At 40.0% G+C, this 26,946-nt stretch overlaps 1 protein-coding gene across 2 annotated transcripts in view; it reads right to left on the reverse strand.

The window, feature by feature from the left end:
- The window catches only part of KIAA1328 (KIAA1328 ortholog), a 180,347-nt gene that overhangs the window by 106,364 nt on the left and 47,037 nt on the right, over window positions 1-26,946 (reverse strand). For both annotated transcript variants that reach the window (XM_048932498.1, XM_048932497.1), the window contains exon 6: window positions 39-166. In XM_048932498.1, the coding sequence (XP_048788455.1) occupies window positions 39-166 (128 nt within the window). The remainder of the gene's footprint in view (window positions 1-38; window positions 167-26,946) is intronic.

Raw genomic sequence — 26,946 nt, forward strand, 5'->3', positions numbered from 1 at the left:
ATGTCATAAAAAAGTGACATGGAAAAAAAGAATCTTACCTTCTGCTCCTTTTCCTTGGCAGCACTGAGCTGAGAGAGGGAGAGCGACAGTTGTTCCTGCTGCTCAGCTAGGTACTTCTGATACAGGCTCAAAAGTTCCTGGCATTCTCTGTACTGCTGCTGCATAGGTGAGACATCAGAAGTTAAGGAAAAAACACTCTTTGGTGAATAGTTAGACACAAACATAAGCCAACTCTCCCTGCGTAAATCCGATTTAGATCCATAACACTTCAATTTAAAAACAGATATTGTGTGTTTGAGTACTGCCTAATGATGATAAATCTGTCTAGAGATGAATGTTCAAGTACAACCTTCTTTCTATTCAGAATGGAAAGAGAAGAATTGTACCAAATTCTTTTATCATTGGAAAAGGGACAGCAGGAGGCAGGTGATGACATTGTTTCAGCTGGAACAATTACAACCCTCTGATTTGTATTCAGCAAAGCCAGACACTACCAATGTTTATTTATAAATAAATAAATAGCCAGCCAAGTAAGTAAATAGTCCATTTTTAAGCAGAGACATAGATTCACAAGCCCACATACCCAAATCCAATCTCTTTGCTTGAGCACCAACCGCTCAAAAACCCAGAGCCGCAGATGCAGCGCTACAGGCCTTTTAGAGCCCAGCAATGATTTTTGGACAGTAATCTGGAGAAGCAGCAACTATGGTGTTTGCAAGGATATTAGCAAGCAACAGTGTCCTGTCTCGCTTGCAGCATTGAAATTCCAACAGGAGATAAATCTGCTCTTCACCTGTCATTGTGTAATTCCCTCCCTTGCTCATGTAGCATGGTAAACCATTTATGCTCCCTCTTCTCCCCCCTCACTTTTAATTTTGCATGCAGATGGGATAAGGGCTCGCTGTCCAAAGAGATTACTCTGAATAAATACTTTAATAACAAGTCACTGCAATTAAGGTAGGGAACAAAAACTTCTTCAATCTATAAAATGGTGTTGAGTTACAGATTTCCTTAACATTTTTATGATCTAATCATTGCTTCTGGGCAAATTCATGTTGCAATCATTTTTGCCAATCATGGCTGCATAAATAACTCACTGCTTTGTTATTCCCTGTTATGACCCTGCTTGGATTTTTTTTTCAGGCTTTTTTTTTTTTTTTTTTCCTCCTCCCTCTTTTGGGGGAAGGGGACACTTGCCAGGATTTTCTTGCTTGCTTTGCTTTGTTTTAAATGAAAGGCTACACAGAGAATAAGCAAAACCTTTTAGGAAGGAAGGAATGGTTGGGTTTTAAAGCCCAGTGTTAGATCAGTCAGGAGAGTTCCTAGCCCACATTTGCTCAGCATCTGGAAATAGAAGAGGATACAAACAATGGTCTAAACAAGCTAATTGCTTTCCAGAGTCAGCCTGCCTGAAGCTTGGGCTATTTTACATTTCAGTTCATTTCGTCAAAGAGCACCAAAAGGCTGAAGTGATTTGTGGTGGTCTCAGGAGTCTCTGCCAGCTATGATGTATATAAAAGGAATTTTTTATTCCGGTTGTAACCATAGGCAGTAATGTTTATAGTAGGTGAACATATTAGCCTGGACGCAGGGCATGAATTTTACTCTAGAAAAAGCCAGTTCATTTATACAGCCTAAGAGTTAAATGTCGGTATTTGAAGACAAATTATAGAGAAATTCATTTAAACCCATGTTATGTGGCAGAATATAAAAACAGACAGTCGTATCTTTATCAGTTTTTTACAGCCCTCTTAATTCACTTTGCTTCCAGCAGCCCCTTCCCCACCAAACAGATTTTACCCTCTTCTCCCTGCAGCGAGCGCACTGCTGGCACACCGACAAGCCAAGCTCCCCAATGGCCCTGGAGGACGCCGGTGATGGCTGTGCACCCACTTGCACTCTTGCCACTATGTTACCACCAGCCCTGCTTGCAAGCCAGGTGAGTCTGCCCTCACATGCATGGTATGTACCATCGAGGAGATGCCCAAATTATGTTTTACAGAAGGCAGAGCTCTTGCTGTGCACGTGATGCTGCCTCCTCTTACTTACAGCTGCCAAATTTACTTTACACAGCTTAAAAACATGACGTGAAAAATTAACATAAGGAAAGCATGCAAGCAAATCCTAATTGTCCAAGAGCCAGTTATGTGACTACAAGTGAGAAGAGCAGCAGTCAGCACAAGCACGAATGGCAGCAGAGATACTCCCCAGATTTTTCTAAGAGTCAGTCAGGAATGCAACTATGGCTAAAACTTCCCGTGTTGGCAGACTAAAATCTTGTTCATTCAGACAATGACTCTGCATAAAAACATGTTGTTAAGCCACCAGAGTCCAAAGCCTTGCTTTGCTCATTAAGTAAGTAAACATCAAGCTTCAAATAGGAAAAAAAGACAAAAAAAAAAGCTGGTTTTTTTTGTTGTTGCTGTTGCAGGCACGTGTATAATAGCTCCAGCTATGGTAATTCTCTGTAATGTGCTGGTACATTTACTACAGAATACTTTTCTTACAAAAAAGAAAAAAAAGCTTTAATAGCAGATCTTACTCTTTTTGCTAAAAGCAGCAAGATGATCTCTTTCTTTTTCTTTCTCCCTACAAATCAGCCAGGCAATAAACAAAAAAAAAAAAAAAAAAAAAAAAAAAAAAAAAAAAAAAAGCCTGCCACAAAAATATCCAAGTCCTTCAGATACCATGGGGGCACACATGTACAATGGGAACGCAGTCTCTAGACAAATGCAGAGGTAATGATAAATATTTTCATAATCTGCTTCACAAAAGAAACAAAGAAACAGAAAATGTTATAAGGGTGAAAAAAACCAATAGGACAACAAGTCATGCAGATTTGCATTCCACAGAAAACAGAGTGTGCCTAAATGCTCACATCAGATATTTCTTTAGGCTTTCAGAAGCACAAATATTGGATTTACAAGATGTTAGTTACCTGGGAGAAGTGGCACTTGGCATTTCACTAAATTGTAGTTTTATATCCAAGAAATATGCATTTGAACATATCCCAGCAATACGTTTCACACAGTTTGTTAATAAAGTACTGAGGTTGTTCGTGGGAGGGGGGGGGAACAAAAAAAATACTCTCTTTCATAAATGCAAAGGTTAAGATTTCAACAGACACATTTACACGTCGCGTGGCAAGTACTATATATTTTATAGAATAAATCAGTTAATTTCACCACCAAACGTAAGTCACAGAATTAAGAGTTCATTTATGGCTCTTAAGAGATAAAAACCTCAGCGGAGGCAGAGCTGGCTTTGAGAAGAGGGACCGCCAGCACGCAGCGGTGGCATGCTTGCAGATTTCCAGGGAGAGAAACATTGGGCAGGGAACAAAGAGCTTCTTACGAGTGAGGCTTCAGGAGAATGCACAGCCAAACTAACGCTCAGCTGCTGCCAAAGGCACTCTTCAGCTCCCTCCAGGAGCCTCACTCCCTCCATCTGCACCAGCTGTGGAGCTCTCCCAAACCCATTGCTAATCCCCAGGGCTTAGTGAACCGCACGAGTGCATCCAAGGGTCAGTTACACACAAGCACAGCACAGAGGAAGCAGAGGAAACGTTCAGCTGGAAGAGGCAGCCACTTGTCTGGTGGAGTCCCTCCACCTTGCTAAGTAGTGGTCCTGCTCTTTCTCTGCTATGCCTCAGGCTTTTGTGTCTGCTAAGATCACAACAAACAAAACCACCTTATTCCTTGCTGAAAAAGTTCATGTTGCTCACACTTCCCTTGCTCACAAGTTGACAGACAGCTGCACACCTTTGCTTCCCCAGAATTTAGAAGAAAGCAAGAAGTGGGAGGAAAACGTCACTCAGTAGCATACACCGGCCTCCTGCAGCACTCCCAGCACAGCTCCACTGCCTCTTTAACTATCGGTAAAGCCCAGCTTAGAAGCTGGAGTATTTTTCCCAGAAAGCTTTTGAGTTCTCCAGATCCACCTATGTCTCCTTCTATCAGCACACTCCACCTTCCAGCTGCTCGGACACTCACTGGCTTGTTCATCTGCAAGAGAGGTTTTGAAAAGTACCAACACCAGGTCACTCTCAAGGCTGAGCTGTTTGCTGAAGTTCTGCCTTTCTCAAATCAGTTTTTCTAAGAGAAAAAACAAAAATAGACTATCTTTTTCTTTAGAAAGATTTTTCAGCCTGTGTCATTTAAGAAGCACTTGGTTTTACCACCCTTTATTTTAAGGGAACAAACACATTTAAGCAGACTCCAATCATGACAACTTAAGGCAAGAAAAAAATTTTCTATGAAATATTATGAAAAGAGGAGAACAGTACTAATAAAGAGATTTTTTGGCCATGAAACTAGCAGCAAAGGCCCTCTTGTACTGTCACAAAACTCCTCCCATAGTGACTTACTCCTCAACTGTTTGTCACAAGCATTTTTGAGAAAGGCACAAACTCCAGCACTCACATTTTACACTTGGAGAAACTGTGGCACGGGGAGCCTTTGGGCACGTCTGCACACACAGGTGCAGCCCAGCAGCACCATGCTGCACACGCCAGCTCCAGCACAGAAGTCTTGTAGCTGTGAGGTAACTCACAGCTCAGGCTCAGCACGAACAGCACAGATCCATCTTGGAGCTGGTTAGCTCTGAGAGCAAGTTCGTCCACAGCAACCCATGCAGACATGTCTTAAGAAACTTCCCAAGCATCAAACAAGAAAGATATCAAGGGACCACAGATTTCCTTACTTCCTGACTGTAGCTCTGACTTAGAGCCTCCTTCCATTCTGATCCATGTCTACAGGGGAAAACAACAGGTACATCTCCATTTTCAGCAACATGATCCTCCAGCCCCTATATTCTCAATAGCCCAAGAGACACTACAGAGATAAGCAAAGTTGAGTAAAGCACGTAAAGGAATGGGAAAATCAAACCAGGCACAAGTTTAAATTTAAATAAATCAGCAACAACTTCCACTTTGCAGTAGAGATACAAGGAACCTTCAGGGATATAATTTCAGCACATGATAAACAAAGATTTTTGACATCTGCAAGCACAATCCAGTAGCCACAAAACAGGACTGTTTTTTTAATACCTGCTTAAGGACATGCATCTAGAAAGCTGACTAGTTACCATATTAGCAGCTTCAGCAAAAGTCCAAACTTTCTTCACTGCCTCAGGTAGTCCCTTGAAGACAAAGTCTGTGGAAAAACTAGAGTGACAAGAAGAAGCTGCAAAGTATCGCTTACACAAGGCTGCTGAAAGGCCCCAAAGAGAAATCTATTCACATAGCTGCAGGAAGACACGAGCCTGTCCACTTGCACTCCAGCTATGGAGTACAAGCCACAAGAAGCCATGCAGTCACAACAGCAGAGCATCTATCACATCATGCTTAGCTGAATTTAACTTGCTTTGATGTTGTAAGTTTGGTTGGAAAAATGACACTATACTGTTTCCAGGATGCTGCTGGACTATGCCCGACAACTTGAAAAATGTCAAAGCAAGCTCATATCTATAGGATAGTCACACCTCCACATCTATAATTTCAGCACCGTGCAGTGCTGTGGCGTTGCAACAGTTACCCAATAGCCCAAAAATGCCTTACAAAATGCCTTCGACAAGTAAGACTCGTTTAATTCAAGCACTCAATTCATTTAAATGCTTCGAATACAAGGGAATAGAGTTTGCAGAGCCTGCAGAACCCCAGTGGGCCACAACAGCCTCATGGCAAACTCCACTGTAAGTGTGCTCAGTCTGAAGTGAACCCACGTTTTTCCATGCATCATTCAAGCAGATATTTTTTCAGTATTTTGACGTGCGGCAATGAGGTTTATTTTCTACCTTAATATTCTGTATATCAATGGCAGAGAGATACCATGCCTTTTGGGAAAGAAGCAATATGTATGTCATTCTGATTTCCACCTGCAGGCTCTCTCTTCTTCCTAACCAAAGAAAGGATTAAAATAATGCCGCTTCAACTACTTACATATGAAAAGTCACATGAATAAAAATAAACTGCTGACATTAATGAATTAACATCTAAAAGGAGCACTTTAAAATATAAACTAAGATATACTCTAAGCTCTTTCCTTTAGAATTAAACAATTACATACTTCATTGCAAGCTGACCCACATTTGATTTTAATATACCATTTGTGTTCAACGCGTATACAATCCTGCATTTTGACAACCTCATCTCAGAAACGGAACAACAGGATTGCATTGCAGGACCAAACCATCCGGGCACGGATGAAAGGCAACACCAACACATTTCTTCAGCCTTTAAAATTAAGAGAAATAAAATAAGTGCCTTGAACCTATGTGAATCATTGTTCTGTGAAAGGGTAAAGACTAGTAACTTCTATGAAGGTTTATTATCTAAACTCCGAAGATGCTGCAAAGACTGAAGGTAATAAAACGTTTTATGAACAACTTCACTTCACTCGTTCTTATATAACTGAGTTTATGTGGACTCTTTGGCACAGTGATGCTAAGAACCTGTAGGGAACTTTCTGCACAGCCACTTTTCAATGTATTAAAGAAATCATCTGGCGCAGGTCTGAGCCTTACGAGCCTTCAGTTCAAAACACAATTTCCTCCTGATTCAAAATCCTCAGGAAGCGCAGTTTTGAAAACACTTTGAAGAAGCAAGTCACATACAATCAGACAGAGTGATCTCCAGTCTGAAGACCAGCAGTTACGGTTTAATTTCCACTTGAATATTTTAATGTTGTTATCCAGTCAGTAAATCAAGAATAAAAAGGGAAGATGCGCAGGGAGAAAGGTCACACGGTCCACAGAAGTTAAGAACTTCACTTTTGTTTGACGCATCAGCATTATGTTGGTGAATGCCACAGCTCCCATATCAAGAAACTGCTTAATACATTTCCATTCTGTTTGAAGGGAAATTAAATTTACATTCTTTGGGAATATGGTATTGTAATTAGTTCATGACTTGATTACACTTTGAAGTGAGCCAAGACTGCATATGGTGCATACAAATTAGTTAAGTTATGGTTACCTACCTTAAGGAAAGCCACGGAGTTCAGCACAAAGTTAAGGACAAAGCCAGGGCTGTCCTTCGGAGCTTTCAGGAAGCATATGGACAAAAAAAATCCAAATCTATTCTCTGGGCTTACTGACATCAGGTGGGAACAGAAATAAGAGAAAATACAGTTTCTTGTAAAGCTGAACGAGTTTTTGAAAAATCTGCTTCTTCCCATATCACCTGTAGGGCAAACGTTGAAGCCCGATCCTAAAAAAAGCAATTGGAAAAGTTCCTACCCTGCTCAAATTCAGCAGTATGTCTTATTTCTGGTATATGCAATCTTAAAACAAATTCTTCTATTAATAGCCTGAGTTTTACACCATCTACCGAGATGCTCTGCTGCACCCAGATGATGCAATCCCAAAGTTCACTTTAAACATGCTGAAGAACACTGAGATTCACAATACACACAGGCTGCAGCTAAAACTGGCCAAAGAAAAAGATAACAAGTAGGACCTAGAGAGCAAGGAAAGAATTTAAGCCTAAAACTAATTCCCAGCATCACATATGGACTCAGAGAAATCTCTGTCATACTTCAAAAATGCAAAAGCAGTTTAGGGTACATGATTTGATCCCGTGCATAATAATCCTTTCCACAGGATATGCCAATCATAGTGGACAGCTTATCTGCCATGTTCTCTGGTTCAAAGGTGGGTAAGGACAAAAATATCACACACCATCATATGCCAGCAGATGTGCCTGGATCAATAAATGCAAATACCATCTCAGGGCTTGCACTTTCCATTTCAAGTGGAAAACACATCTTCGGTCTTATCTTCATTAATACAAACAAAAGGATACTTACAAGCAAAGAAAGAGGAAAATAAAGGCTTGTTCTAAAGCCCAGCTGTGCTAACGACTTTTTCTAATGAAAAGGAAGGAAGAATAAAACACACACAAGGTAAGTTGGGCCACTATTCACAGCAGTGAAAATGTGCTTTCATAACAGTGAACATAAAGAATCTGATGGCAGAAAAACTAAGAACCTAATTGTACAAAATACAGACCCCACAGATCACTGTAACCAGGCACCGGCCCTGGCACAAGTCATAAAAAAAATGAGTGTGGCTTCAGAACTGCAATGGCAGGAGATTTTCCCCACTGGTAAGTTAGAGTTTGTTCTAACACAGCTGCTCCTTTTAGGGGAGCTTTGCCAATGTCAATAGCAACTTTCTGAATTCAAAGATTTCTCTTGGCAATTGCTTAGATGGTACAGCTACCCAGCCTCTTCCACTAGAAACTGTTAAGGAACTTGTTACTTACACATTTGTGTATCAGCCAGTAAATATATGGTCCTTTTTTGTGGCGAAAAGGAGCCTGGAGATTCAGTCCTACACAGTTTCTGTGCAAAACAGCTCCAGCACCAGAGAACAACACCACGCATTTCATCATGTACTAAAGAAAATAATCTCAACCTGCACAGTTTCAGAATGCAAAGCCAAATAAGCAGGTATTGCACCTATCACTTCCCACACAAAAACAGTGCTATTTTTTCCCCTTTACATATTTAGAGCACAAAATTAAACAAATAAAAGGAATACTGCATAATTTAGCTTTCATTTTCTATCAAATTGCTCATAATTGTAACCATAAAATGATAATATTCTACCATATGTGCATCTGCAAAGCCGACAAAAGCACTGGTCAGCCCCTAGCAGAGCAAAAATGAGCCTGTGGCTCCACCTAGCGACCGCCTCGGAGATTGCAGCCCGCCGAACGAAACTCGTACAGAGCACTTGTCAAATTTGGAGGTGAATTTTCTTACAGAGAGGGATCTAACACTTCGCTTTGAAACACGAAAATCCGCCGTGCAATCCTCCTCAGATTGCAGTCCTCCATCCACACAGTCGCAGCTTTACATAAAATACCTATCACTGGAAAGACTTGCTGTTTCAGTGGCAGGCCTTTGTGAGAATTACAAATCTTCTCCAGTGGCCATTGCTACTGTTTACACAAAGCCGTTTGTCACGTCAATACTACTTGATATTAGAGCAGCCATGTTCTTTGCTCTAATTTGACAATGGAGCTCCTGGCAGAGGCCCGAGGAGAGATAAGGTGCTTTTAGCCCATGCACGAATTGAGGTATGTGAGAAAGGACTCTCAGCCTGTTATGTTTAGACACAGTAACAGGAGTTATTTAATGGGATAAATGTGAGCTCGAGTCAGATGCGTGGAGAAAAGGGGATGAAAAGACACAAGAGAACTGAATGTAAAGCCTGAACTTACTGCGGCACAGCTCAAATAAAGAACGGCCAATCAAAAAGGTGTCTGTTTCCAGAGAATGAGGATGTAAGAACACAAAGCATCAACTCTTTTTGTAACGAAGCTAATCACGTTTGGTCTCAGTTCCTATCAGAATGGGGATCACCTGAGAACACACGGTGCTGTCTGTCTTGTTGCTCCTTTGCAGGAAACAATCCATCACCGTTCTTAATTTTATATACTTGATGTCTCTCACCGAACCTTTTCCTTGCAACTCTCAAATGGGGATAATGCTGATAGAGAAAAGCAGGCTCTGCTTTAGCAAAGTAGGCAGCTCCCACTATTTTCAAAACAAGAGATTCCTTGGTCAGGTCCTCTCTGGAAGGAAACCTGGCGATGATAGAGAACTGTTTTGTTTGTCGCTATCCCACATGCTTGCCTCTCGGTGTCTTACACAGTCTGCATCAAGCTTGGTGTCTTAGTTTCAGAACTGTTTTCTTCAGAGCGCCTGATACGATGCGGTGTTTTGGTTCCAGGAGAAAAACAACGCTGCTAACACACCAACGCCTACTCTTGCTGCTAAGCGGTGCTGCACAGAGCCAAGGCCATTCCCAGCAAAAGGCCCAAGGAGCTGAGGGGGAGCAGAATTAGGACAGCTGACTCCAACTGGCCCCAAGGGGTATTCCCTACCATACGACATCAAGCGGAGGGAGTTTTGAGAGGGATGGGCATTTACCTGGCTCTCTTCTGCTATTTGAGGGCGGGGCGTTGGTCGGAGTGTGGTAAGGAATTGCACCATTTGTTACATATATTTATAATAGATATGTCGTAAGTATTATCCTTTTCTTTTCTCTATCTTAGTAAATAGTTTTATCACAACCTATGATTTCTGTTTTGTTTTTCTCAGTTCTCTCCCCCATCCCTCTGGGAAGCAAGCAAAGGATTGTGTGGTGCTGAGCCACCTGCTGGGTTAAACCACAGCACTTGGATATTTCAACTTGCTTTTTCCCCCCTTCTAAGCCAGAACATACTCAGACAGGAGAGTATCTGACTACTGCAAATGGTACAAGTGGTGAGATTAAAATCTGCAGAGAGTGATGGGCAGAAATACAAAAAACAAAAAGCCAGCAAGTCCAGAAACCAGCATGTCCTTATGGAACTGCCTTCAGTGTTGTAACCAGAACAGCAAGAATGTAAAAATCACAAATCAGATCATTCTAGATAATTTTTTTCTTTTGGAACTATTGCTATTTTGACAGTCTTTCTAACCTTGTTAGAACACAATCTGTTTGCAGTGCTGCTGATGAAAGAAATGCAAATGCTCCTTTTCCTAAAAGGCAGCTGAGGTCAAATCAAATTCCATACAAGCATTAACGGTAATTTTCAAGGAGGAGTCCCCAAACAAAACAAAACAAAACAAAAAATAAAGGAAATCTCTCCTATTAAGAGTGTTGCAAAGATTTTCTTCTGCATAACAAGTGCTGTACACATCTCTATGTATAGAAGTGCTCCAGAAAGACATCAAAGGCTTCAAAAAGTTAGTTCCTTCTTGTAAAAACTGCCCTTAAACACAGCAAACTGGAAAACACTGCTTTCACTGAACTGAAGCCAGTGAAGAAAAGATTTAGTAACAGCCTCATTATAAGGTTCATTGTTGTAGGACTATTTAATATACAAGATTAACACATCTTATCTCCCACTTTCACTGAAACCTATTATACCCCTCATTAATACATGCACATTTCTACATCATTTACAGCACTAAGGTCTCAAATAATATTGTCTGAAACGGGGTGTGTTCTGCTGCTTTTCCTGCTGGTTGGCTGTTTTTCCAGTAACACACTCCAAAATAATCCTCACAGCTCAAAGCAGAGGACATGACCAGGTAAACTAAGCAGGGCTGTAAAAACTGAAATAAATTAAAAGTAATTTGTTTTGCCTACAGTCTGGATTTCATTTCTTGGCTTAGGTTCTCTCATACCCAGACCAAAATGCAACGCATCTACATACAGTAAGACAGGAAACTTCCACCTTCCCTATCTAATGGGTAATGACATTCTTTCCTCATTACAATTCAAGATTTAGAAAGTGAACCACAGCTCCTCAGATTAACAGGCATTCATATTTCTTCCCATCTGGATCACTGGAATGGAGAAGGAAGCTACACCATGCAAACAATGCAACACTGTCCCAGAGGAAACACACACAAACATTTGCACCTGCAAAATATACCATGGCGGCGCAGCGCAATGTACCTTAACACCACAGACAGGGAAGAATAGACATTTTTACATTCTGATTCGACTAAAAGGATCAGCTTGGTCCTTACTCTCACACAGAAGGGAGACTTGTTTTGTGCCAGGTAAGTACAAGGGCTCGTTAAGACACAAGCGCTCTGTTTCCACTGGAAGCACTGCAGGACAGAGTGTGTGCCGTTATCCAGAAACAGAACAAACGAGGTCAGATGTTAACAGTCTTCTGTACTCCTGCCCACCAGGTTCCAGACAAACAAAAGGAGGTGGTTTTCCACTGAGTTCCCCTGTACTGTGAAACTACTCACCGCGGGGGGCTGTGAATGTTTATGTGGACACTCCTACACAAATTTCTAACAAAAAAATCCATTTGGTGCTATTAAATAGAAGACATATTCTGAGACTGTTTCTGAATGGGAGGCTTTTCAAACCTCAAAGATTTTCAAACCAAATGACTGATATTTATTCAAGAGGAATAAAACAAATGACCTGGAATGGTTCCACTGGGAAGCAAAGACAAATTCCAGGAGCCCCATGAACAGTGCCTGGGATTTTCTCCCATTCTTGGAGACTAAGATGCTTAATCTGGCTGACTAGTTTTGTGTTGGAAAAAAGGTTCTTTCCAGGAGAACCTATGTGTAGTGACCCACTCGCATTTGCTTCACTCTTTTTTTGAAGCTCATATGCCTTCAGGTAAAAACAAGCTTCATGAAGCTCTACAAGTACAGTCTCCTGGGGAAAAAAAAAACCATAAACTTCTCATCCTTGTATCCTCACACTTACTACCACGGGATAATAGCTGGCATTCTGGAGGTGTTCCCAGTTTCTTATGTGGAGCATGCCAAGATACGCAGCTGGATGAGTTTCAGCCAAGGAAGTCCAACATACTGGTGGGGAAGGAAGAGAACCTCTTCTCCACTGGTAGGGCTTTTTTTCTTCCCCCATTCCTCCTAAAGGCAGATTAGTAATGTCAGCCTTTAGGACATCAGTGCTGGAAGCCCTTTGCTTCAGAAGAATGCCAAAAAATCAGAAGTGCTCATCGGAATTAAAAATAGCTGAAAAGAGTTTGCACAAAGACAGCTACTGGCAGCAAGAAAATGATACTTTCAGATATCCTTCTCTCAGTGGATTAATATTTGAGTAAGCAAATAGCTCTTTGGCAAATTCTTCTATTATTGGAATACAGACAGAATCACAGTCAGATGCTTCCATGCATACAGCCACACTCCATAAAAATAAAAACGGGAAATCTGTGATTCAGGGCATCTGCAGATAATGCAGGACTCACCACAGATGCTTGGAGGAGCTCAGTCAAGTCAGTTACTGAAAAGGCTTTCTTATAAAATATATTCCCAAGATTGTCATAAATTTCTGAGCCATCAAACCAAAGACATTAGAAGGAAATGGAAAAAAAATGCTCAAGAAACATTAAAAGATTATATACATTAGGGGACTATAAATATCTGAGAAATTATGGGTATTTTCCAGACCAACAGGTCATCAAGATAACCTGCACACCAAGGCATATTGGAATGTCTGTTTCTCGTCAACAACTAGGAAAAGAAAATTAGTGTACATGACTGCCTTGCAAGGGCCCTAGACTCAGTCACTGGCTTTCAAGAAGGGCATTATGAATAAAATAAATCCTGAGAACCACTTACTTTTCTCACAGAAGTTCAAAATGCAAGACAAGAAAGTGTTCTGCATCAGTAAACTGGAATACAAGATCCTGCAGGTCTCAGGTGACATTTCTGCCATGTCCCAGGCACAAACAAAAGCTTTCAGCAAACAAAGTGTTCCCATTGATAAGCACTGGTGAGACCACAGAGGAATGACTGCTCCCAAAGAATTAACTTCGAAAGTGCAGAGTTAATTTGGATGCCAAGATTGCAGCAAAGCTGCTCTGTACCTTTCCTCAATTTCAATAGATCAAGGAAACACTCTTGCCTTTTACATCTCAAATGGAAATTTCATCTGATGTTAACAGTTAGGAAGATCCATCACTGCAGTACTGAATAGCTTACGGATATCAATGGACAAGGCTGTTTGGCATCATCCTGCAATGTCAGTCTAAGAGAGGGAATAATTCATAAAGGGAAAACTCTGCAGCTGAGCTGCAGAAAAGTTATGAGACTTTGGTAACTTCGCTGAAGTCCATGAGTGCAGGTAAGAGAATTCATGTGCAACAGATCTGAAAGCACTTTCCACTACAGCTTCTAATGTTACTGTTTTGGGACAATATTCTGAACTCCCATGCTCTGCAATAGTAATGAACGATTGTGGTCAGACTCCAGAGTCTTATCCCTTCCTAAACCAAACATCTTCCATGTTTGTTTTTATCTGTTGGTTTGTTTGGGGGTTGTTTGAATAACTTACACAGTTTTCACCAGTGATTCACTTCATATATTCTCTCCTTGTCCTTCTAAGGACTGAGATGAGAGAGAACGGAAGCAAGTTATGGGCAAAAATTAAAGCATTAACTGTACCTTAACACGTCTGCCTCCGAAGTGAGAGGGAACAGACAGCACCAAAACATCTTCAGATCTGACAGGTTGCTCTGCTACCGATCTGCACTAGCAGGTGAGACATGTCACTCCGTGACAAGTATCAGAAATAAAGGAGCTTAATGAAACTGCAAGTGTTTCAAATGATTCCTCTCTATCATGAAACAAGAGACAACAAGCAGTTCTAACAAAACGTGGAGATTTTTCTCCCCAGAGCTGCAATGCTTTAGAATTAGCACTTTGTGTGTGCATGTTCTTTTAAAGTCTGCATTTATTAAGGAGCAAAACAACCATGCACCTTAAATGCCAAAGAAATACGGATCCATAAATAATGCCACATTCCTATTGGTACCTAATCTAAATATTTATGTAGTAATTTACCAGCAAAAGATGTAAACTATTCCTTAAATGTTACATTGTACTAAAGGTTACCCACGTGATATGTTTTTACCATGAGGCTCTGAATTATGCTGAAGACAAATTTTTGTTTCCAGTGTAAGTTTTGGTGCTGAAATGGACAGTCAGTCGCTTCTCAAAGATGAGTGCTCAAGTTCCAGCTTGCTCAGTGTTGTTTCAGGCTGCCTAGCCATAGGCCATGCAGCCTATGCATGCATACTGAATGAGAGATCAAGGACCATCTTCTTCACGACTAGAAGCACTAGAAACGCACCTGTTAGTGAGGTTTGGTTCCAACCACAAGGCTAACAGTGCAGACCTTCGCTTACAATTGAAACCTCCATTGACATAAGCAACAGCCAAAAAGGCTGTGTACACATCCTTATTAAGAGAAACACAAAACGGAACAGCACAACTGCACCACTAGAAATACATGCCCACAGATTTCTAACAAAAACTTAATCCTTCTCTTCCCAGTACTTTATGTGGGAATTCATGATCCACTCCTCACACACTCCTATGAATTCCACTTCTCTTTCTTTCCATATCCTGCTACAGCCATCACCATATATTTATGGCCTTAACCATTGCTTTTGGTTCCTCCTTAAGCTCTCACCATCAGGCCTTCTATTCCTAAAACCTTTAATATTAGACAGCTTCCAACTTATCTTCTATTTTCTCCCTTACACAAGTCCTGCTTTAGAAATATTATTTCTGCTGACTTCTTTTCCAATTCTCTTGATCTCTACATGATCTTCCATGCTGAATACTTTCTTTGTGTCATCACTTTCCTCAGATAGCAGGCCTTTGAAGATCACTACAGGATCAGCCACAAGACTTTTATGGTGTTTGGCATTTTCACTAACGGAGCCACTTCCATTTGCACTCCACTGAATAAAAACCATATTTGTGTTAACTGTTCTGCCTCTACTAATTTACTTCAATTTCCAAGATGAAAATGGAGGTGGGACAGAAAACACACTTAAGTGGCTTTCTAGGAGGAAAATATTTTCCACTGTTTGGAAAATAAGAACAAATTAAGCAGTATTGTCAACATTACCACCTCCTACACTGGAACCCTTGGGAGGAAAAAAGTTCCCCAGTACTACACTACTCACAAATAAACATCTCAGTGCTTTTTGAATGTATTCAAGAATAAAAGCAGTGAGAATGGTTAGAAAACAGAGCCCATCTTATTTACGCTTCCTTTATGACCATTAAAGCACAAACCCTTAGCTCATCAGCAGGAAAGCCCTGGTTTTTTTCTTCCCAGATATAGCTAATCAGAGTAACACGAGCAGATCTATTAGTGTTCCCGGCTTCAGCGAGACATGAAGTGCAGACTTATTGATGGAATCTGCATTTTTGGGTCTCATCTGTTCTGCTTGAGCAAGTTTACAATTCTGAAGCAACATTTTCAGACACTGGTATTTTGAGCACCACTGCTCTTTGGGACTATCTTTCACCTCTGCCTCACCATATCTAGCTCTAGACACCTCTAGGAAAAAAAAAAAAAAAGTAAGAAGCTAAACATTCATTCTTGAAATGCAGTAAAGCTCTCATTTCAGCGATATACTGAAGTACTCAGAATGTATTACAGCTGATCAATGCAAAGAAGAGGTACAGAACACCACCAAAAATATAGTATGCACACCAGTATTTGTATGCACACCATCATTAAGCACGTTGTTGGAATTAAGTAGCTTTCAGAAGGGAGATTCATAGCAATTATCAGAGGTAAAAGCAATCCTCTCCAATACAGGTGTCTACTTCCTGTTCAAAGAACTACAGCAGGAAAACTGCCCTGTTACAAATAATTGTCCAGCATCAATCATTGAGCTTGTATTGGTTACTTTTAAGTGTACAAGCTGTAACAAACAAATACGTGGCTTTTTTTCAACCAGATAACTGAATGCATTTAAAATATTTTGCCAATAAACAAATGCCTGCACCAGTATTTTGTTAGAAACCTTCCAATTCCATCTCATCTAAGTGCAACATAGAACTATATATCTGTAGGAAACAGAGAGCATTAGTTTCTCATCTCAAAAAGCTCCATTAAAGCCCATTTGGGTGACTATGGAGCTCTACTTCACTGTGTTTTTCCTTTCGATGCCTCTTAGTAGCTAGGCTCAACCTCAATATTGGTATCTGCTGAACACACTCTTATGTAAAGCCTGTGTGCAAAGCCTGTCCAAAGCAAGTGCATCCATCCGTTCTGTTGCAAAGGGCTGGGAGGAATCTGCACACAGGCACAGTTTCTTCCTGATGCCCGGTTTTATTTCTTGCCTTTTGCTTTTAAAAAATAGTAGAGGAGGTGGAAATGTCTATTCCATTTGTGAGATTTCACTGTGCTCCTTCCAGTATCTTAGAACATGGCAAATACTGTCTCTACACAATATCCCCAGTACTTACAATGCAAAATACTTTACGACACTTCTAGCTCTGGGAAAAGAGAAAATGAAGCATGAAATAAGAAATATACTAGCAGAACAATATTCATTGACACTGGTTAAGTCTGTATACTACAGCACAGAGAAAGCATTAGTATTTGGGGGTTTAGGCTATTTTTATTTTTTTTTCTAGCTATGTTTGCCCAGCTTTTCTGATGTCAATGGTATGTGAGTTCTTACAGTTTTTCATGCAACATGCAACCCAGAAGCTAAACTGATCAAAGCACGCCAAAATCCAATATACATATATGTCCTCATTCAAGTGACAACGTACTTACTTATGGCTATCTGCAAAAAAAAGATCACTTTTTTTGGAAGATCCCAAACACAGAGCTAGTAATAATCTTTTCTTTCCTTGCAAAAGCCAAGATAACAGATTCACAAACAATAAAGCCACAAATATAGAAAAGACCTCATAAAAGAGCAACGCAACTGAACAAGGATTGAACTGAGCTGAAAAAGTTTAAAAAAAAATTATTCCTTGCTTCCCATAGCCAGTGCTGAAATTGAAAGAATATCTCACAAAAAAACCCATATTCTTAAAGTCCGGTATATACAAGCAATATACAATTTAACTTGTACTAATTTGGCCAACCTTGTACTGATATTGGATAATATACTGTTGCAGTCTACTTTTAATGAACAATAGCTATCTAAAACCCTCGCAGAAACATACACAGGCAATGAGAGAACTCTAAAAATGCTCACAGCTAACAAGTAAGAGTTGGGCAAAGTCAAATTAAAAGAAAATGCATTGCAGAGACGGAAAAAAATGCCTTTCAGGCCAATCTTCAGAACCCCAGTCCCATACAGGGAGCAATCTGAGTCGGCAGTTCACAGCAGCTGATCTGGCACTCAGCAGGGAAGGCGTGGGGACTCTGCACCCAAGGAAATGTACAGGGGCAGGTAAACCAAGCGGCACCAGATTTCCTTACATCAGCTAATCAAGACTGCAACAGATCATACGTAAGTATCAGAGGCCACATATGGGATAAATTCAAATAAATGCAACTTCAAATTCACAAAACCACACTCAGTACCACAATGTGCTTGTCTCCAGTACAAAAGCCTTCAGGTTCCAGTGGTACTGCTGCATCCTTCCTTGTGATTGAAATAAGACCTTCCTCACTTTCTTTTCCCTATTTTCTTTTTTCCTCCATATACTAGAGAAAAGAAAACAACAGACCAGCACATCACTGAGTGGACTACAGTTACAAATCTGGCTAGAAGTTACTACAGGCAATCCACAAAGGCTTCAATCTTTTGTTACTGATTTGCTTAAATAGTAAATCAGACATGCTCTAATGAAATAGGCAGCTTGGAATACGCAGCCCTGATTTACCAAGGACTTTCTCATCAGGTATTATTTAAAGTATAAAAGGCGTAAAATAAGCAAAAACAAAGATAAAATGCTACGACATTCATTACCAACAGGTTTGGTACAATACTGACAGCACCATAGCTACAGCATTGGCAATTTACACTGTGAATGAATAATACAACCTTTAAAAATCACTCCACATTTTTGTTTTCTTTCACTGGCCTGGGGAAGAGTCCTTTACCCCCTTTCCACCTCCCTTCACATCTACCTGGACGTTCTTTCAAGGGACAAGTGGCCTTTTCACAACTTCTGACAGATTTTCAAAGATCACCACTCAGATCTTGGAGTATTTCCAAAGCGCTCAAGGAAGCACCCCAACTACCCTTTACATGATAAGAAAATGTAATTAAATGCGCAAATTAGGGTATCAGAAAATTATCTTTACAGCAATCTTACATATAAACTGCCACAAAGGGACAATAGTATTTTATTACATTTCCTAAAGGTAGCAGAGATTGGATATTGCCAGGGGAGACAGCAAAACCAAAAGACAACTTTCAGCATCCAAAACAGATAATGCTACATAGGTACCATGTAGGTACGTTTTTCATTTTATTCCGAAAAGGCAATGAAACTTATTCATACAAAGCAGTACTGAAAGATGCTTAAATGCATTGTTTGTACACATTTGTTAGAAATGTCTTGGATTTCTCACCACACTAATGAACACCTCCTAAACCACCCTGAAATAACCTCACGCCACAAACAACACACACCAGTCACCACGGCTGAGATGCTGACATTTGCTGCAGGGCTCGTACTGCTGCACTGAACTGGGGCACATAATCCACCTCTCTTTTCTAATTTGACTAGAATCTATTCCAGCCTGTAGAAGAACTGTAATCTTAACTGCACAATATGTATATTTTTCCCTTGATTGCGCCTACTTGTTCTTTCAAGGGCATTCCCATTAGGAACAAACACTTCTCCATCCTCTCTCCCCCTTAAAGCAGAGTGAAAATAATCATATCAAGGGAAACTTATTACTGTTTCCAAATTGCGTCAGGCTCTCAGCAGGCACACTCTCCAGGCAACAGTTTTGCCGCTACATTATGACTAATTTTTTTTTTTCAGATGACATTTTGTACTATAAGTAGGTAGAAGAAGGACAGATAGACGCAATTTGGGATACGACAGAAGCTCCTCTGCCAAGTGAAACAGCAATGCCTCCCCTCCTTTTGCACCCTCCTTCAAAGAAATTCCGTTTTCACTCCAGAGAACAATTTCTCAGCACATTGCCCACATATGAGGCACAGAAACACTGATCCTTTCACAAATTAACTTCGCAAGAGAAGGATGAAACCAGTAGTTGGTTCAAATTTGGAGCTCACACTTACTTTGCGTCATGAAAAAATAAAAAAAAAAATAGATAAATAAAAAATAAAGGCAAGGGAGAGAACAAAAGAAACCCAAAAAGCAGTCATTTGGTTTCTGGCTACCTGGACAAAGCACATGTTGTCTAATGCTGCCATCTGCCGTCCACATATAGCAGCAGCGCAGCTCTGGAAGAAAAAAACAATTTCAGGAGTGTTATCCAGACCGTTCTCTTCCACCACTAACATCTCCTGGATCACCATTTTGAAAAAATCAAAGCCTCTCCACTTTCTTTTCCATTTATACTTACAGCCTTCCCACAGTCCTTACAAACAGATGCACCAGCGTATCTAAAATAAACTGGTTCTGCCAGACAAAAAATAAATAAATAAGTAAAATAGACACGTTCCTCAGAACAAAGTACATGCAATGTTTTGATCAGGAGATAAAGAGCAATTTTAAAATTAATTTGAACTTACACTACCAATCCTGCTTCAATATCAATTAACACAAACTCCTCAAAGTCACAAGTTTATCAAAGAACAAGTTTATCCAAGTACATGCCAGGAAATTTCGTATAGCTTCTAGATTTTCCAAGAGAATATACACCAACACAGACATGAAATCTGGCAAGATGAAACAACCGTTTGAACCAACAGAAAGGGCTCCATATTTTAACATTCATATTTTAACAAATCCTTATGAGTGAAACAAGCAGGGAAAATAGATTTCTTTTTGGGGACAGGAAAGAGGGATACAAACAACACTGCAAAAATTGTATAAATAAGAACAGAGAGCACTGCAAATCACAAAAATAACGGAATGGAATTGCAAGCCAGGCTCTAGCCTGTATTCTGTAAATATAAGAAGCTCTCAAACTGCATACAAGAGAGGCCGCACATTGCCGTTCTATCTACCTGTAACCCTCAAAGCCCAGCTCCTGTTTGGGAGAGTGTTTAGTTTCCCATTAAGGGCAAGTTCAGAGGTACTATCCAGACGTATCACTCTTAACTGTACATTACACCACTCTTTGTATCACTAGCGTCCCAAACAGCCCTAACAAGACGCATCTTCCGCTCTCTGATCTTGTGTTCCTAACCTGAATAACACACTTGCTCCACTCATCACGTGTCCCCAGGAAGCAAGCAGCAGGATCCCTGTCCACTTGCAGAGATGTTTTGGAGAAGCTGAAGCAGTCATTCTTGTTGATTCCAAAACTCAGGCATGCAACCCTCCCACGTTCACAGCAACCAACCATGTCCCTCCTGCTTAGGGAAGTGAGAACAAAAACCTACCAAAAAAAAAAAAAAAGAGAGAAAAAGAGAGAGAGAACCAGCTAAAGGTTCAGGAAGACGTACCAAAAGCCCGAAATGAAATAAGGACTCAGTTAAAAGACAGCTAAACAGCATCCTCGGTCTAAGCCCTTCATGATGCTCAGGTCCCACTTTTTCTTCAGAGCACCATCTCATGTCAAATAAAACGTAATTGTAAGCCAGCTCCTTAAAAATTGTTTTGGCCAACAAGAAGTAACTCTTCGGAACAAAAGTGTTCAAATACCACAGCTGAATTATCAAATTTTAAAAATAAATGATGCAGTCAGATTTACAGCGGTGGTGCCACAAAATTGTCATGAACAACAAAGCCTTGAAGTCACAAAATCCTCTTCGAAGCCTGGCTCCAAGCTGCTATCACTTTTAATTTTCAACTATTATGTTCAGCAATTGTAAGTGAAAGGGCTCGGGATGCCTGAAGCGCTTTGAATCAAAAATAAATAAAATAATAATAAAAAAGAAGATCCTATGATCCAGCTTAAAAAAAGAAAAAGCCAACACGCAATTACAATGATTTACACCGGGCTTATTTCTTTAACTGTATGGAGGGAAGTGATTTGTAAAGGACAGAAAAATCTGTATGAGTCATTTACATATTGCAAATACGAAAGGCCACGTTGCTGCAATACAGGCCCTTCTAATTCTGATTTCTGTTCCTTATGACTAGCAAGTATCACTGAGCTGATTTAGGTATTTCTTCTAATTCTCCAAAAATAGGCTGACCTTGGTCACTACACACTTTCCTTTGGCTAAACTAAACAAAATCTTTTTTCTTATAAACTTGTGGCATTCTTCAATACTACAGCTCAGTGTCTGTGTCCTCAGTCAGGCACTCATAGGTTTCCAAAAATGTCACAAGTCAGGAGGGCAATCAAAATCAAATCACTTTTCCCTCAGCAGGTCTTCATAACACATTCAGCTTGCTGTGTTTTTCATTGTTTTAAATCTGCAATGTTCTCTTCAATTTGTAAGTTTTTAATTGGAACTACAAGAAAAGCAATTGTTCTCACATTTTTGGTAACTCTTGGGAGCACAGCATCACTACGGGCTTGTTACTGAGTGTTTTACTCAGTAGAGTCTGTCAGTTTGATGCAGTTGTTCTCACCATCATTTTTTTTGGTCACAATCATTTCACTCAGACTTTCCCTATATCCTATCTTCCTCTTTATTAGAGCCAGGGACAAGCAGACTTTCATCACTGCTCACTGCCTGCATCACTCCATTTAAGTACCTACTACTTTAGAAATTCAGACACAAAATGGACAGAAGGTACTCAATCCAAATTATTTATATTTGAATGTAAGCTTTGCAGTAAACTCTCAATTTCATTTTTCTCCTCCTTCTGATTAAAGAGGCAAATTTTTATTTTCTCTAAAAAAACATTCCCCAGCTCTTCCTGAATTAAGTCATCTAAAGAAACCCATTGTTTCACTTTGCTCTAATGGTTGGTCTTTGTGGTGCCTGTGTCTCAGCTGTCACTTCTTGGCTTTACCTTCTCCCTGCATCACTTCAGTACGGTTTCCCTACTTCACTATCAGCATTGTTTTCAGCTCAGTGCTTTTTGGTTTCAAACAAAACCTACAACTGCTTTCAAAGACATTCTGCATAGGAATTAACATCAGCTTGCGCTCTTCATTAACGGCTCCTCTGCAATCCCATCTATTAAGTTGCCATTTTTAATTATACTGGTTCGCAAGATCTTTGGACAGCAAGTGTACTTAAAACATTGTAAACACGCACGATTAACACCAAAGCAGCAATACAGTTCCAAACAAGTCACATTTGAACTAGAAAATATAAGGCTGCAGAAGTAAAACACCAGTGCTTTGAATTAAATTTCAGATTAAACAAGGCAGTAGATCAGAGATCTCCAGTGTGCCATGCTCAATATAGCTCACATTGCTGCAATAAGCAGCAAGCAGTGCTCTAGCAGAATATTCCAATCGGCTTTCAAAATAAATCTCAAGTAGGGGGTGTAATAATCAAGTTGGTAAACTCAATTTGAACATGAAACATATTGATTTCTTCTGTGGCTAATCACCATCATGATTCTAAATTATAAAGATCAGAAATTCTCTTCTCCCTCAATGCATACAGTAAATTGCAAACCAACAACAGTCCACAGAGCTGTAATTGCTATCCTAACAGGATAAAAACGCCTACTTGTCCTGTTGTTTTTGTCAGCCCATCTTCTCTGCACTTTTTTCCTCTGCTTGTTTATTTTACCTGCTTATTTATCACAAATGTGAACTTCACAGCAGAGAGGACTACTTCACCACTCCACAAGTGGAATAATTCCTTAAATGGCCCAAAAATCTGCTCTTTCTTGCAGTAACAGATTGCACATTCTTATATTAGCCAATACTCAAGACTAATGACTAACATATCCCACATATTCCGTATTGCTTCTTTATAGCTGCACTCCATTTCAACTGAGTATCTTCACGGATTCTGTGTATCTTCATGCATCGCTTTTGTAACTGATTTTTTAAAGCACAGTCATCCCATTTCAAGTTCCTCTGCAAATACAGATTTTTACTAAGAGCTCTGCAACACTTACGCAGGAAGACAAGCATTATCAAAGTTCATCATTGAAATGCAGAACTAACTATATCCATCATAACTTCAGTACCTACTTTGAGTTAGTTGTTCTTCAGCCCTCAGATTTCACTTCTAGTATGTACTTAGACTGTGAACTCTTGAGTCTTTCCAATCTGATTTGTCTAATACTTTTGATACATTAATACACCGTACTCTACAACTTGGGTTATTCTTTCCAACTCTGTTCATCTGTATTTTTCAAAATTTAACACTATGCATGGACAGTCTCGACTAAGTGTGGCTGACAATACATCCACAAAAGAATGCCTCACACATCTTTGTTGAGATTACTGCAATAAAAAGCAAAGCTCTGTCTGAAGACAGTAACTGAGTTAAGTTCATACAGGGCTCACTTTTGGGGCATGAAGAGTGGCAGTTTTCATTTTGTTTTTGTAGAAGATACCGTCATCCACAGCAGTAACATTGAAGCTGATCAGTCTGAAAAGAAATCTGCCACATTCAGAGATGAGGGCACACAATAAGGGAAATCGGGACTCAGTAACAACTGAGATTTGGTTCAAAGTATGAATGCAAATGGAACCGTGACTGGATAGAGCATTAGAAGATCCCGAACTATGAATTTCACCTTCAACTTTCACTATGGTAAAAATGGTAAATATCACTCTTCAGTAAGGAACTGTCTTGAAAATTATAGCAGGACCAATAATTAAATATCCTACATTCAATTATTTTTCTTGAAGGCCATCTGCAAATGGGAAGCAAGTTCAGAAAGAATAGTATGTCTTACAAGAGAGGGAAAAGCACCCCACAGATTATGCTTATTCTCAACACCCACCGAAGAAAGCATAGGCCTTCCTGAGTTATCACTGAAATTATGATTTCATTATGACTGACTGCTATAAACAAAACAAAAAAGCTCCTTTGAACCAAACATCCCGCTTCCAGCACACAACACAGTACTTCTGTTCAAACAATGCAGATGATACTTTTGGGGAAATAATTATGTTTTTTACCAAAGCAACAGAAATATTTCTCCCATTCCGCGCTAATCCCTTCTGGTGCCTCATCATTCCTGTAAGAAAAGCCTACACAGAAGGCTGGAAGGCACTAGGACAGACTGCTCTCCTGAACCCCTTACTGTTCAGAGAATACCCTTTCATTCTCACCATTTTTACTTCATGGCTAATTTGGTGTCATTTCCATTCCAAACCAAGATTTCTCACAACTTGAAGCAACTCCACATTCTTCATCAGCTGGACATGGCTCTTGCACTAAAAAACACTGGGATACCACAACTCGAAAGGGATTGTATGGGAACTGCTGAGTCACGGCCTGAACCTCTGATTAATCACCTGAGGTGAGCCTTGAGTCAGCCAAAGGAGCACAGGTGAAGGCAATTCTCCTGTGCTCCTGGACCTATTTAAGAGCTGGCTACCAGAGGGGAAGGATCTCTTCTGGAGATCCCCTCTTTTGGTATCTTCTGGTGAGCTCAACCCAAGGGTAAGCTCTTCCACTTATTCTCTTTTTGTGATCCTTGTTTGCTTTGCCTTACTCTCTTGATTATATTGCGATTATAACATCTTGATATCTATTGATTATACACAATTATATTGTGATTATAACATCTTGGTTATACAGGGATTTATTGGATGTCCCCAGCATTTGGGCAAACAAACTGCTTACAAAAGAATTCAGACATTTTAACCCTAAAAACCCACTTCTATTTGCCAAAATTTTCATCCTCTTGGATTTAAGCTGACATGAAGAGGAACTGATTTGTCACCCATATACAAATAAGTTTCAAGAGTTGGAAGAAGAGAACTTACCCTGAAGTCAAGGGAAGTGGAAGATTGTTCAGGTTAACTTCTCATCCACAACAGTTTCCCTGTACATGTGGGACCAGGCCAAGTTAATCACTCATAAGCTCGATATTGTGAAGAAGCCCTTTGGAGACTATGTTTCCAGCATTAAAAGAGCATTCAAATTTCTCACATCTTCCACAGTCTGCTTAACCCACAACCTTTAAAATCTCTGTATCTTTCCATCTGATGAAACAGGAACTTCACATTTTGAGGGAAGTACTCCAATTTAGATACCTACAGTGTAAGTCTTCTGCTTGGCCTGGATCTCATCCACATCTATGTAAAGGTAGTTCATTTGAAAGGTTACTCAGAAAACAATGCCCTTAGCATTAATCATTCCACTAGTTCTCCCACTGCATAGTAACAGCTCAAATAGAATTCTGTGCACCCCACACGAACCGAGCAGCCAGCGTCATAAACCTCTCTGCTGCTATGCAAGTCTTTTCTTTCTTTGCCTTGGCAGAAGGGAAGGCAGCAATACTTCACCTACTTTGTCATACACAGATCTATTTTCTTATAAAGAAAAAAATTAGAAAAGAATTCTCCAAAGATGGAGAATGAAAATGAAAGATGAAGTGGCAACTCAGTGAGGTAGCTGTAATTATGAGCAACAAGCTCATCATCCCACATTATTTTCCTACAGCTAGGAACACCATTTTTCTAAAAGAAAAGTAGTAATAGAAAACTAGTGTTGATCTTAGTTGATCAAAATGTTAAAGACAGTTATACCCTTCAAAAAAATCCCTGAGCACAGCTGTATGCAACTTCACAATTCAGACTGCAAATGATCCACAACAAAGCCCTCGTAGCAAAACGACCACAATCACAAAGATTGATGCAAAAAGTACACACAACTCTTGTAGAGATTGGATACTGAATCAAGTTCAATTAAGGACAGTTGCCAAAGATCTCCAGACAAACCAGAAAAGACTTCCCTCTGCTTCCTCTGTGCTTTAAAACAACTTTCCTTTCCTGGGAAAGTTTCAACAGAGAGGTATTAAGACATTTTCTCTACTGTGAACTCCTACACCTATTGAGAAAGGCCATGTTGCCAAAGGTGACAGATACCATATTGCACTTACTGCATCTCAGCTAGATAACAAATCAAGTTTGCAATATAAAGCTGCTCAAGAGCAAGATAAAATATCAGCATCCACACATACAAACAGATACTTAACATGGAAATGGCAAACGACTCAGCTTCGGTTTTCACCATTTGATTTTGCAGAATCCCTAAAGCTGTCTATGGAATTAATGTCCATGGGCAGACAAACAGGAAATGCCTAAGTGTTCCACAAGGAGATTAAGGCCGAGTCTGAAATTAAAATCTACCAAGAAAAAAGGCAGCAGCAACTTGCCAGAACCTTTGTCAGAGTTTTCACAAACAGATACATTTTGACACAAACAGGTTTAATACAATCAAAGCATCTTTAGAACGCAGGGACACAAAAAAATAAGGAGAAGAGAATCTGAAACTTTCTGCGAGCAAAAGTGTATTTTCTCAGACCACTGCCAACTATCTTAATCAGCAATAAAACTCATTCTCAAACTGCTTTATAGGAAATTTGTCTTCAGTAAGGGCAGTTTTCACCCCCAGTCCTTAATGTGCAAGCTCTGAAAGTGGACCAAAAAAACAAAAACAAAAACCCGCAAGTGCCAGAATAAAGGTATTTGAGTTTTAAACAGTTC

Source organism: Lagopus muta, chromosome Z (assembly GCF_023343835.1).
Source record: "Lagopus muta isolate bLagMut1 chromosome Z, bLagMut1 primary, whole genome shotgun sequence".
NCBI classification, from domain to species: Eukaryota; Metazoa; Chordata; class Aves; order Galliformes; family Phasianidae; genus Lagopus; species Lagopus muta.